This window comes from Sarcophilus harrisii, chromosome 2 (genome assembly GCF_902635505.1).
Source record: "Sarcophilus harrisii chromosome 2, mSarHar1.11, whole genome shotgun sequence".
Taxonomy (NCBI): Eukaryota; Metazoa; Chordata; class Mammalia; order Dasyuromorphia; family Dasyuridae; genus Sarcophilus; species Sarcophilus harrisii.
In genome coordinates this window covers 21,952,443-21,964,459 of record NC_045427.1, presented here as the reverse complement: position 1 = coordinate 21,964,459, position 12,017 = coordinate 21,952,443, and the positions used below count along the sequence as shown (strand labels likewise).

The 12,017-nt window shown below is 45.9% G+C and overlaps 1 protein-coding gene across 1 annotated transcript in view; it reads right to left on the bottom strand.

Moving 5' to 3' along the window:
• The window catches only part of HSPA12B (heat shock protein family A (Hsp70) member 12B), a 31,189-nt gene extending 22,869 nt beyond the window's left edge, over positions 1 to 8,320 (bottom strand). Inside the window, exons 1-2 of the mRNA XM_031949746.1 lie at positions 8,270 to 8,320; positions 1,614 to 1,675 (exon numbers count right to left, since the gene is read on the bottom strand). Coding sequence (XP_031805606.1) covers positions 1,614 to 1,656 — 43 coding nt within the window. The 5' untranslated portion in view covers positions 1,657 to 1,675; positions 8,270 to 8,320. The remainder of the gene's footprint in view (positions 1 to 1,613; positions 1,676 to 8,269) is intronic.
• Positions 8,321 to 12,017: the final 3,697 nt, after the last annotated feature.

The following is a 12,017-nucleotide window of genomic DNA, read 5'->3' as shown; positions in this document are numbered from 1 at the left end:
AAAGATGCTCCTTTAGAGGAGATCATAAGACGCTGTGTCACAGTGAGCACAAATGCTTATTATACCCAAACTATGATGAACATGGGAAGGCAGGGTCCCCCTTGGCAAGGGACTTCTAGAGAGACTCGTCGATGTTTTCAGTGTGGAGAAGTTGGACATCTGAGAGCCCAGTGTAGATATAAAGATGGAGTAAGAGGCTGAGAGAAAACCCAAAACCCCATGTCCAAAATGTAACTGAGGCTTCCACTGGGCCTCAGAATGTAGACTGACCCAGGGAAATGAGAGGTGGGGCCCAGCCCCAAGATATCATACAAAAGACAAATGGGGCATGATGACAGCCGAGATTACACCCAGAGAGTCTTTAGAAAGTCAAGACTCTGATATGATCAATCAGCAGAAAAGCCACCAGATGGGAGAAAGGGATTACAATTGGAGAGAATACAGGCTTTTGTTTAACCCAACAGGGCAGTGTCCAGTGCAAACAGCTCCAAAGTAATTGCCAGGTGATGAGAAGAAATCTAGAAAGTGGTAAATAGAAGGGACTAGATAGGTTAACTGCCTGGGAGAAAGGGTTTGCTTGTATTTCTACAGATGGAGAAGGAAACAGCTGGGTGGCAATGAGCACCTAGAGAGAGACAGAAAAGGAGAAAAACCTCAAAACAAAGAAAAGACCTAAGAAACATTTGACACTGAAAGAGCATGGCTGATAATGAGACTGTTGCAGGACTTGAAAACTAGCAGGAATCATTGGATTCCCTAACACAAGATGAAACTATTGCAAGACTTCAAAGCTTACAGGAATTATTGGATTCCCTACACACATGAACTAATGAACAATGGATTCCCTTTGGACTATTTCTAAAACTTATGGACATGTATAAATTCTCATGTTGATTCACGTTATTTGTTACCTCACTATTAGCCTGTGTTATGTTACTAGGTGCTTATGTCATTTATGTAATTATGTGTAATACCTCCCATATTGATGGATTTATGTACACCCACTCTGCGCATTCCAATATGTTCATTTACATGGCGTTCTAGTAGCGCGCCCCCATCCAGCCTTCCCCAAGCAAACCAGGACCACTCTGTGCATGTACATTTAACAGTTTCTTCCACTCCCACTCCTGGCTATTCCTCTGTGCATTTGGCAGAATGCTTTGTATACTGTAGGCACTTAATAAGTGTGTGTTGGACTGAATTAAATGATTTCATACCATTCTATCTACACAGGGGTCTATGTGTACAAGGCAGAGGCCGAATGGGGAAAATATAGAACCTCTTTTCTCTGTAAGTATTGTTTTTGCAGGGTATGTGTGTGTGAGTGTGTGAGGTTTGTGTGTGTGTGTGTGTGTGTGTGTGTGTGTGTATGTGTGTGTGTATGTGAGGGTGTGTGTGTATGTGAGGGGGTGTGTGTGAGTGTGAGTGTGTGAGTGTGTGATGTGTGTATTCACGCACCCAGGGGCTGGCTAGTGGTAGGTATAGTTTTAATGTCGGTTTGGAGGGAGAGAAGCAGAGGAAGAAGGAACTGGGAGGAGATCATTTAGAGTGAGGGAAGAAGGGAGGGAGGGAGGCCTAGCTGCAGGGGAGAGAATGGGGGAGTTGGGCCTTACTTATTTGCAGACTGTGCATCCGGGACTCCGGCACGGCCAGCATCTTAGCATCCCCTGGAAGGCTGTGGACAAGAAGGGGACGGAAGTGAGATCGGGCACCTTGGCCAACCGCCCAAGTACCTCCTGGCACTTTGCTTTCTTTTTCTCTATTAAAGCTTTTTATTTTTCAAAACATATGTGCAAGTGGGTAGAGCACCAGCCCGGAAGTCAGGAGGACCTGAGTTCAAATCTAACCTCAGACACTTAACACTTTCTGGCTGTGGGACCCTGGTCAAGTCACTTAACCCCAAGTGTCTCAGCAAAAAAAAACCAAACAACAACTAAACAAAACACATGTGTGGACAATTCTTTAACATTAGGCCTTGCAAAACCTTGGGTTCCAATTTCTCCCCTTCCCCCACATCTTCCTCTAGATGGCAAGCAGTCCAATATATGTCAAACATGGTAGAGATATATGTTACATCCAACATGTGCCCATGTATTTACCCTGGCCCCTTTCTTAGAGCTTTCTCCCCAGCCCGCCATCATCGCCCGCCCTCAGAAACCCAGCGGGCCCCTCTACTTCCCCCCTGTGGGGCCTGGGCCCTGAACTGCAAACCCAGCTTGGCAATGGGCCACCCTCGGCTCTCTGGTGTCTGGCTTGCCAGATTGTGGGTTGGGAGCCCATCCACTGGCTCTCAACCTGACATGTACCCCCAAACACACAAGCACACACATGGGGACACAAGGACGTGTCCGGACACAGCCGTGGAACCTCGGTGTCTCAGGGACCTCCCAGGTCAGGGACCTCTGACCCCCAGCCAGGGCTGACTTTTTCATTTTCAATAGCTCCGTGGGTAGGACAGCATCTCTTGGACACATATAAATCCTTTCAATTTCCCTACTCTAGTTCTGCCCTCTGGGGCCGAGGAGGACAGGGCCGATCGTTCTGGGGGGAGGCAGAAGGGGAGTTGGAGCTGGGGGGGGGGGAGGAATCCTGCAGGGGAGCTTCTGCTTCTACCTGACCAGGAATAAAGTGATTGCACCTGGACTCAGCTGGAAAGGAAAGGAACAATCCCCAGCTCCAGGCCCAAAGGCCTACAATAATTATGGGAGCCTGTGCCTTGTTGGGCCATGGCAGCACTCATTGTATTCAAGCCAGAAATGGGAGAAAGGCGTCTACATCCCATATCTCTGTATGGAAAAATTGATAGATAAAGGAGAAAAATTTCCAGTGTTCATTCTAGAAATAGGAAACTTAGGGGCTGGGTAACGATCCCTAGAGACTTTGGAGTTTCATGGAGAAGGTGAGGCAGTAATGAGCAGTTTTATGGAGGATATGGTGACTAGGGCTTTGTCCCAGGGAGGAAAATTGGGAGGGAAACACCCTGTGATAGCCCCCCACCCCCTGCAAAGGGGGAGCAGACATTGCTGGTTATAACGTGTTAATGAGGCTCCAGGGCCACCTGAGCCAATTAGCTGTATACAGAGGTTCCCTTGTTCTTCAGATACAGACACAGACACAGACCGCCTCCTCAGGCTTACCGTTGCCAGAAACCCCTAACCTGAGCCCAAACTGGACACAGATGGACTTTCTTTATCTCTTGTTAGTCCAACACATTAATTCCTGAACTTGGCTAAAGCCTGACCCAAACTACCAATTTAGACTGACCCCTAATATTCTACAGTGGAATATCCCTTCACTTCGATTGCAGAATGACCTTTAATCCCTGCCACAGGTCAACCTTTAATCTTGACCATACACTGACCCTTCTTTCTTGCCATAGGTTGAGCACTCACCCTGGCCATAGGCTGATCCTTAATCCTGCCCGGCAGACCAAACTCTAACTGGAAGGGCTCACTCTGGAAAGGGGGGGTTCAGTGGGAACACAATAACAAGACCACTAGTTGAAAAGGCTATGAAGGTGATTCTTTTTGAGTATGAGTTAGGCCCAATGGCTGCTGATGTCCCTTTTAAATGATGACCTCAGACAATATAAACTTGGCCCGAAAGGGAGCTGATCCCTCATCCTAGGACTCAGTTTCCTCATCTGTAAAATGAAAAGGTTGGACTTGGTGGAGTTCTAGCTTTTCCAGTTCCAGAACCATGATCTTACTGACCTTCTCATAAATGCTGGTCCTAAGGGACCAGGGCAGGAAGTATGGATGGTTCAAGGCAGTCCCTCCCTACATTATCTTATATGAAATAAACAGGCAAGTCATTTAAACTCCATGAGCTTCAGTTTCCCCATTTGTTAAGCAAGAGACGTAGATTAGATGATCCCTGAGGTCCCTTCTGGGTCTAGGATTGTGTGACTTCACATAGCATTTTGTTTAATCGCTAATGCACATAATGCTGCTTCTTAAGATATTTGTGTCTGTGCTACAGTGAACAGAGCCTTCCAGTAAGGAGTCCCTGAGTTTGAAATCTTCATCATATACTTCCTATTCCTCTGACTTTAGGGCAAATTCTTAGCCTCAGTTTCTTCATTTGTAAAAATGGAGACAATAGAACCTCACAGTTACTGTGAGAGTCAAAGGAATTAAGGTTTTTAAGGCTTTTTTTGGCCCCATAAAACACCAGCAGTTATCCTCCACCCAGTAGAATGTAACTTCCTTGAGGATACACACTAGGTGTTTAATAAGTGTTTACTAAGTTAAATCGAATGGTTTCCTTCGTTCTTGAAGAGGACCAAAATGACATCACCATGTTAGTATATCCTTGACTCTAATATAGTTGTTATTAAAGTAGTATGTCATAAGGGCTAAAAGGCAAGACTTGGGTTCAAGAAAAACCTCTTCAGCCTTGGGCCACTTACAGCTTTTCAGTATCCCAAGCAACCTCTAAGACTAAAAATAGACCATTTCCTCTTTTCATTGGTATAACGGTTTCTTCACTGGATGTTTATTATACTATTGAAATCCTAGATGCAGTCTATATCATCCATCCATCCATCCTTCCAAACCTCCATCCATCCATCCATCCATCCTCCCATCCATCCATTCTTCCATCCATCCATCTTTCCATCCACCCTTCCATCTTTCCATCCTTCCGTCCATCCATCTTTCTGTCCTTCCATCCTTTCATCCATTCTTCCATCCATCTATCCATCCCCCATTGGACCCAGATGGCTCCTGGAGGAGGTGAGATTGGTGACTTTGTACAGCTCTTCCTCATTTACATATCGGAGCATCACCTTCCTGATGTTACAGTCCTCTTCAAGAACAAAGGACAAACAATCTCCATCTCCCCACCCATCCAAAGATATACACATACATGAGTCAGTCTCTCTCTGTCTCTGTCTCTTTCCTCTCCCTATCTCTACCTGTACCCTCATTTTCTCTGTTTCTGTCTGCCTCTATCTCCGAGTATCTTGGCCAGATCTGAAATTTCCTTCCCGGATGAGGAAACCTAAACCACAGCACAATGTAGGGATTTGTATACATTTATATATACATATAATTATGTTCCCTCCCTACCAGACCACAAGTTTCACAAAGGTATGTTATCTAATCATTATGTTGGGCTCATAGTAGTTTCCTGGTGTTTATTTGTACCCTTATCTTTTCTTCCATGTGCCTGTACTAGGGCATCTTCCCTATGTGACGTTTTTGGAAGAGATACTGGACCAGTGATTTCATCCTGTAGGAAACTTCCAGTGTGGAAACTCCCTTTACTGATACAGGATTGGGAATTTAGTTGACTAGTCTAGGGTCGCTTAGCTGGTAGATAGTATAGGTCTCTATATTTGTCTCTAAATTCTTCATAGAACTTATGGGAGGAACCAATGGAAGGCCATAGTCAAGAGTTATGTAGGATCAGCTGATTTGGGGGGAGGCTTCATCTGAGGATTGAGGGCACCAATTTGTCTAGTGCTTTATGAGTCCTGATATTTTCCCCATCAGACTGGAGGCTTCCTGAGAGCAAGATTAATTCTCTCCATTCTATTTTCAGAAGGGCAGGACTAATCCTCTCCAAGTCACAGATGAGATGGGAAAAAACTGAGGCTCAGAAAGGGCCAAGCAGTGAGGGAGTTGTCTGTATGATTCAGAACCAGCATCCAGGTCTCTTTACTTGGACCCTCCTACACTATAGGAAAAGGCAGCTGGGTGGCGAAGTAGACAGAGTGCTGGGTTTGGAATCAGAAAGACTCAGCTTGGGTTCAAATCTGGCCTCAGATACTACCTGTGTGACCACAGGCAAGTCATTTAACCCTGCCTGCCTCAGTTTCCTCATCTGTAAAATGGACTGGAGAAAGAAACAGCAAGTCTTTGGGGTTATTCTTGGCCAAGATACAGTTAGGACTGAGAAAACAACCAAAGGAAAAGCCATGATAATCTCAGTCCTTGAGGAAGGAGGAGGTCCAGGAGAAGAGGAAGAAAAGGTGTTTGAAAATCTTTCAGAGCTGAAAAAGACTTTGGTGTGTGTGTGTGTGTGTGTGTGTGTGTGTGTGTGTGTGTTTTGGGATCCCAAATCAAGTACTTAGAGATACAAGCAGAAGGCAGTATCTCTAAGCAGAACGGTATAATTGGATCATCATATTTAAAGGACCTACTATGTGCAAAAGTACTAATGAGGTCCCCGGGGATGCAAAGACAAATGAAAAGCCATCCCTCATCCACAAATTTACATTTTCTAGGCTGGCTTCAGGGGGCCTGGGCTCAAGTCACAGAGTCTCAAAGTCCACCCAGTCCAACCAGCATAGTGCTACTTGGCTACAAGAGGGAATGCTGGGAAGATCCCAGTCATCAAAGACCTTACTGCCTTCACATTTGGGGGCCCGGTACTAGGGACACCTGTGGATGTGCTGAGTCAAAGTAAACCAAGCCCAATCTCCCCTCCCCCCCACTCTTGACATGTTCTGCTATGTATTTCATATCCACTCATCTGATGATCGATTATTTCTCCAACAGAAAGAACGGAAGCACCTTGAGGACAGGAGCTGTTTTGTTTTTTGTATTCTCAGAGTCCAGCACAATTCCAGGTACTTAATATTTGTCAATTAGTTGCTCTGACTCATTCACACATTTTCTCCCCACCACGCCTGTGTGTCCTGTCTGTCAGCCCGTCAGTCACACAGACATCAAACATCAAACTTTGACAGGCGTAAGAAATTCCCTTAAAATGGTAGTATCATGGGGCAACTATGTGGCACAGTGGATAGAGCACTAGCCCTGAAGGCAGGAGGACCTGAGTTCAAATCTGACCTCAGATATTTAACACTTCCTAGCTGTGTGACCCTGGGCAAGTCACTTAACCCCAATTGCCTCAGTAATAATAATAATAATAATAATAATAATAATAATAATAACAATAAAAATCATTCAAGGAAGCTCCCAGTGCCATCCCCTTACTTCTGGGGACTCCACGTCTTTGCCCCATCAAAAGAGCTTCTATTTTTATTCAGGATGTCCCCGTAGTTTTAAGCTATGGTGCCCTAAGACTTGGGGACACATAGTTTATCCTGACCCAAGAAACAAGTTTGCCGACTGAAAACTAGAGACATCACATAGAGATTCCCACTGACAAAAACAGAGACAGCTTGAGATAAACCTAACAGGAGACACTGAGCCACAAGAGCACAGCTCAATCGTGGCTTGATCTTCCCCTATTTATCAAGCACTTTGGGCCCCGGAATTCTCCCCTGTTTTTTTGCCTTTCTTTGTATCCCCAGCATCTTGCAGGGTGCCTGACCCGGGAGGCTCTTTATAAAGTGCTAGTTCACTGACCTCCATAAAGCCAGGGGGTTGAGCTCACTAACTTTGGAGGGTCTAAGTAAGTTCTATATTTACATTTTATGACCTACATTTACTCCAACGCCCCCTCCCCCATTCCTTTCCCTCTCCTTACCGATCTCCAAACCCAATTTACTTCTCTGGGGAACCCTTGGACCCCTCAGTTACCCCTCCCCCATGGCCTCCCCCTACTCCTTTCTGTTGGTAGAAAGGTCAGACGTTAGCACATGCCCCCACCCATCCAGTCGCCCCTTCTGGGCTCTCCCCAGCACAGGACTCCTCCCAGTCCCGACCCCACACAGAGACTGCCGAGGGCCTCCCTTAGCCCACTCAGGAATCCCCCCTCCCACATCAGACCTCCCAGTTTCCCCGAAGAAGGGCTCAAGAGGGGAGCAGCGTAGGGGCAGCTGGAAGTCAGGGAGCCTCCGCCCCAGCTGGCGCCCGTAAGATGGGGTCCCCGAGCATCGAGCACCAGACACTTGATTAGGGAAAATCAGGAACTTTCCAAGCCTCATTTTCAGGTTCTGGCAGGGATCGTGGAGCCACCCACCACCGTGTGTGTGTGTGTGTGTGTGTGTGTGTGTGTGTGTGTGTGTTTGTGTGTGTGTGTGTAAGAGGTTTGTGAGTGTGTGTGAGGTTTGTGTTTGTGTGTGTATGTTTGTGTGTGAGTACGCGCGCGTCTGAGGTGTGTAACTAGGAGTGTGAGTCTGTGTTGTGAGTGTAGCGTGTAGAGAGGTTTGTGTGTGTGTGTGTGTAAGTGTGTGAGTAGGAGTGTGTCTCTGTGTGTTTGTGTGTGAGTGTGAGAGGTTTGTGAGTGATTGTGTGTGTGTGTGTGTGGGGGGTCCCGACTCCGGGCCAGCACCTAAGAGCCCCTCTCCAGGCCGCCCGTCCTCCCGCCCCAGAGTCCAGGTGGGAAGCGCCCCCTCCCCGCCTGCACTCACCTCCCGTTAGTTCTCGGCTCCGGGACCACGCTTGTTCCCGCTGGGGGGACGCGCGGTCGCTGAGCTGGGGGACCGGGCCGGTCCTCCCTCCCCGCGGCAGGGCGGCTCCGCACCTTCCCCAGTCGCGTATCCCAGAGCGGGCGGCCGGCAGCGGGCGGGCGATGCTCCAGGTCCGGGGTTTCTGGATATTTCCTCCCCTCGGTCCCCCCTCCCGCCCCACACCCTCCGGCCCCTTCCCTCCTGGCCCGCCCTGGCGCCTGGGTTCAGATTGCAATCCCAGACACAGATGTGGGAGGGGGGGGGGGCAAGGAAGCAAGCAAATGCTGGGCCAGGGCCCCTCTTCCTCCCAAGGCGGCCCCAGAGGCTCTCCGGGGCAGAATTTCCATTCCTTCTCCCCAATGCTGCTATCACTTTGGGATAATAGGGGAGGGGGGGAACAAGTGGCAGGGAGAAACCGGGGCTGTCAGCCCCAGGGATTTGGAGGCCCCCTCCACGCCCCTGGAGGCTACCCTGAGGTGCAGGAGGCCCGAGGTTCTCAGGAAGCCGTGCAGTTCGAAGGCACAGCTCCGGACCTGGGACAAGCAAGACGGGTCAATCAGACTCAGAACTTTACTGTGTAACCCTGGTCAGATCATCTGAACTCTCTGGGACTCACTTCCCCAACTGTAAAATGGAAATAATAAGCCCCTAAGCTCCTAGGCTGTTCTGAGAACCAAATAATATATATATATAATATATATATATATATATATATATATCAATATCATAAATATATATATATATATAACACTATATGTTATATTTATATATATATACAACACAATATACATATTCCAATATATATGTATGTTGCATATATGGGTATTAATATATAGGTGTATATATATACAGCACAAGGCAAATCTTTAAGTCCAGAGGAAGGCCAGTTAGCAGAGGAGGACTAGGAATGACATTTGCACTGGACTAGTCCCTCTTGATGGGGACAGTGGAAGCTCTAGTACGTCAACGGTCCCACCCATTGCCTTCCTGTCAAGCCCCACCTGATTCTGGCCCCGCAGGAATGACAGCAGGCTTGGCGCCAACTGGGATGAGGCCATAAGAATGAGAGCACCACCCCTCATTCTCCTCTGGTCCCCATCCCACTTTTGTGGCCTGGAGGCAGGAGGATTTCAAGGAGGCCGGCTCTCTGAGTCAGATCTTTTCTTCCTCCCAGGCCAAGGAGGGCCCCAAACCCTCGTGGCCCTCAGTGACCTGGGAAGATCAATCATCTGGAGGGCATTTCTAGAGTCACTTCCCATGTGTTGGGTGGCCATTTGGTCATCAGGGACCTGGAAGAACCGGAGAACAAAAATGGAAAACTGTCCCTGCCCTCACTGAGCTTACATTCTATAGAAAGATACCACATAGACCCCTTGCACCAAGGGACATAAATCAATCCTGAAGCGTTAACTTAGTGGCTCCCTGATGAGAGATTCAGAAATGGACTCTGCAGCCCCTGCCCTCAAGGGAGCTTATTCTACAATGATCTAATGAGAATATTTATAAAGTAGTCCAAACCTTAGAGCTATAAATGCTCCTTTTCTATCACTAACTTGGAAAGCAGAGAAACTGGTTCAAATCTCACCCCAGAAGATGTATGTATGTATACTCAGTATGTGACACTAGAGTCCAGTCATTTAATCTCCTTCGGCCTCAGTTTTCCCATCTGTAAAGAAGGATGTTGGACTGGATGGTCTCTAGATCCTTCCAGATTCAGATCTCTGATCCTACAGGAAATGGTCATTTAACCTCTTTGTCTCCATGTCCTAACTTAAAAGAGGGGTCAAGAGCCTGTGTCCTTCAGGTCTCTTCAGTTCTGGATCTGGATGTAAAATATTTAAAAGTCTATGAATCCCAGCATTCATTGGTAAGCTGTTATGTCCACTTGTGCTTTATTGGTTAAAAAACAACAACAAAAAACCAAAGCAATTTGAGAATGGGTGCTAATAATTGGGAGAATCAGGAAAAATTCCTTTTGTAAACAAAACAAAACAAAACAAAACAAACAAGTATATGTCTCTTAAAATCAAGTATATATATATTTAAAAGTATATTTTCTAAAACAGTACATATTTTTAAGAAGTATGTATTTTTAAAGCATATTTTAAAACAAATATATATTTAAAAGTATCTTAAAAACAAATACACTTTTAAATATATTTTAAAATATTTAAATTTAAAATATTGTTTTTAAAAATAAGCTTATGTTTTAAAACAAGTATATATATTTAAAGTATACTTTAAAAGTATTCTATATTTAATTTTTAGGTGTAGGAAAATTTCTTCTAGGAGGTAGTACTTCAGCATTGCTGAAATCCTTCCCTCATCCCATGTTTTCTGATCCTGGATTCTCTCCAGTCTCTGGCTTTGGGAAAGGAGGATGACCTGAGGGTCTGGCCTTAGCCATCTCCCTCTGACTCCCTAATTTTAGTGTCAGAGGCTTGGGGCAGAGCAGCCACCTTTTCATTGTTGGAGGCCTTCGAAGTTTGTTGCTAGCAACTCCTGGGAAGCCCCCTTTCCAACCTTCAGAGCCCAGGTAGCCTTTTAGCTGGGCTTCCGCAAATTCAGCTTGTTTCTTCTGCTGTGCTGGATTTTCTCTCCCTATCAGACTAGGAGTTCCTTGAAGTGGGAATCCCAACTCCCATCAGTCTGCTTCTATAAGGCACCTTTTCCCCTCACTCAATTACTCTCCAGGGATCTACAATGGATGTATGTATAAGGGATGAGCCTTAGGATAAAGTTGAAGAGACAAATGCTATTCTCTCTTTGATTAAAAGATGGGTCAGGTGGAAAGTTCCTCATCTGCGGCTTATTAGGCAAGTCAAGGCACCTCTTCAGCCTCAGTTTACTCTTCATAAAATGAAAATAGTAATAGTATTTTCCTTTCAGGCTTGCTGTGAAGAGCAAATGAGATTACATCTGTAAAGTTATTTGCAAAGCTTAAAATGGCTTTTTTTTTATTTTTAGAGCTATTAGGATTATAAGGCAGGTTATTTCTCTTCAATTAAAGAGAAATCAATTAGTCCATCGATATTGAGGACAGAGTAACTGGGAAGTATACCAGAGGGAGGCTCAAGAACTATTTAGTATTACGTGATCCACTTACACACTAACCAGCAGTGACATAGCGCTTTAAAGTTTTCAAAACGCATTATGGATAAAATCTCATTTCATTCTTCCTATAATGCCAGGAGGTAGGTGTTATTTTGATTCTCCATTTTATAGATGAGAAAACTGAGGCAGCCAGAAGTTAAGTGACTTGCCCACAATCACACAGCCAGTAAGTGTCTGAAGCTAAATTTGAATTCAGGTCTTGCTCACTCCAAACCAAGTGCTTTATCCACTTCTTGTACCACCTAGCTGCCTCTAGAATTGCTCTACTATGCCTCCGGTGACCTTGAGAACCCTGGGGGAGGTGCAGACCACTGCCCTCTGAAGATGGAGCCTCCAGTGGGAATAGAGTTGCCAGAGCCAGGTCAGAACTTATACGTTGCTCTCTTTCCAAGGGTTGTTGTGAACAAAAAGCTTTGTAAACCTTAAAGTCGTGAAATGTGAATTCTTATTCCCTTTAGGACTCTCATTTTCTAGCTCTGACCAGGAAAGTCAGATGATGCCCTTTTAGCCAGGCTTCCATCCTGCCTTCCCTCTCAGTTCTAGGCTTTGGGAATCTGGAGGACTGGACTTCCAAGGTCTGTGATATCTTGGGATC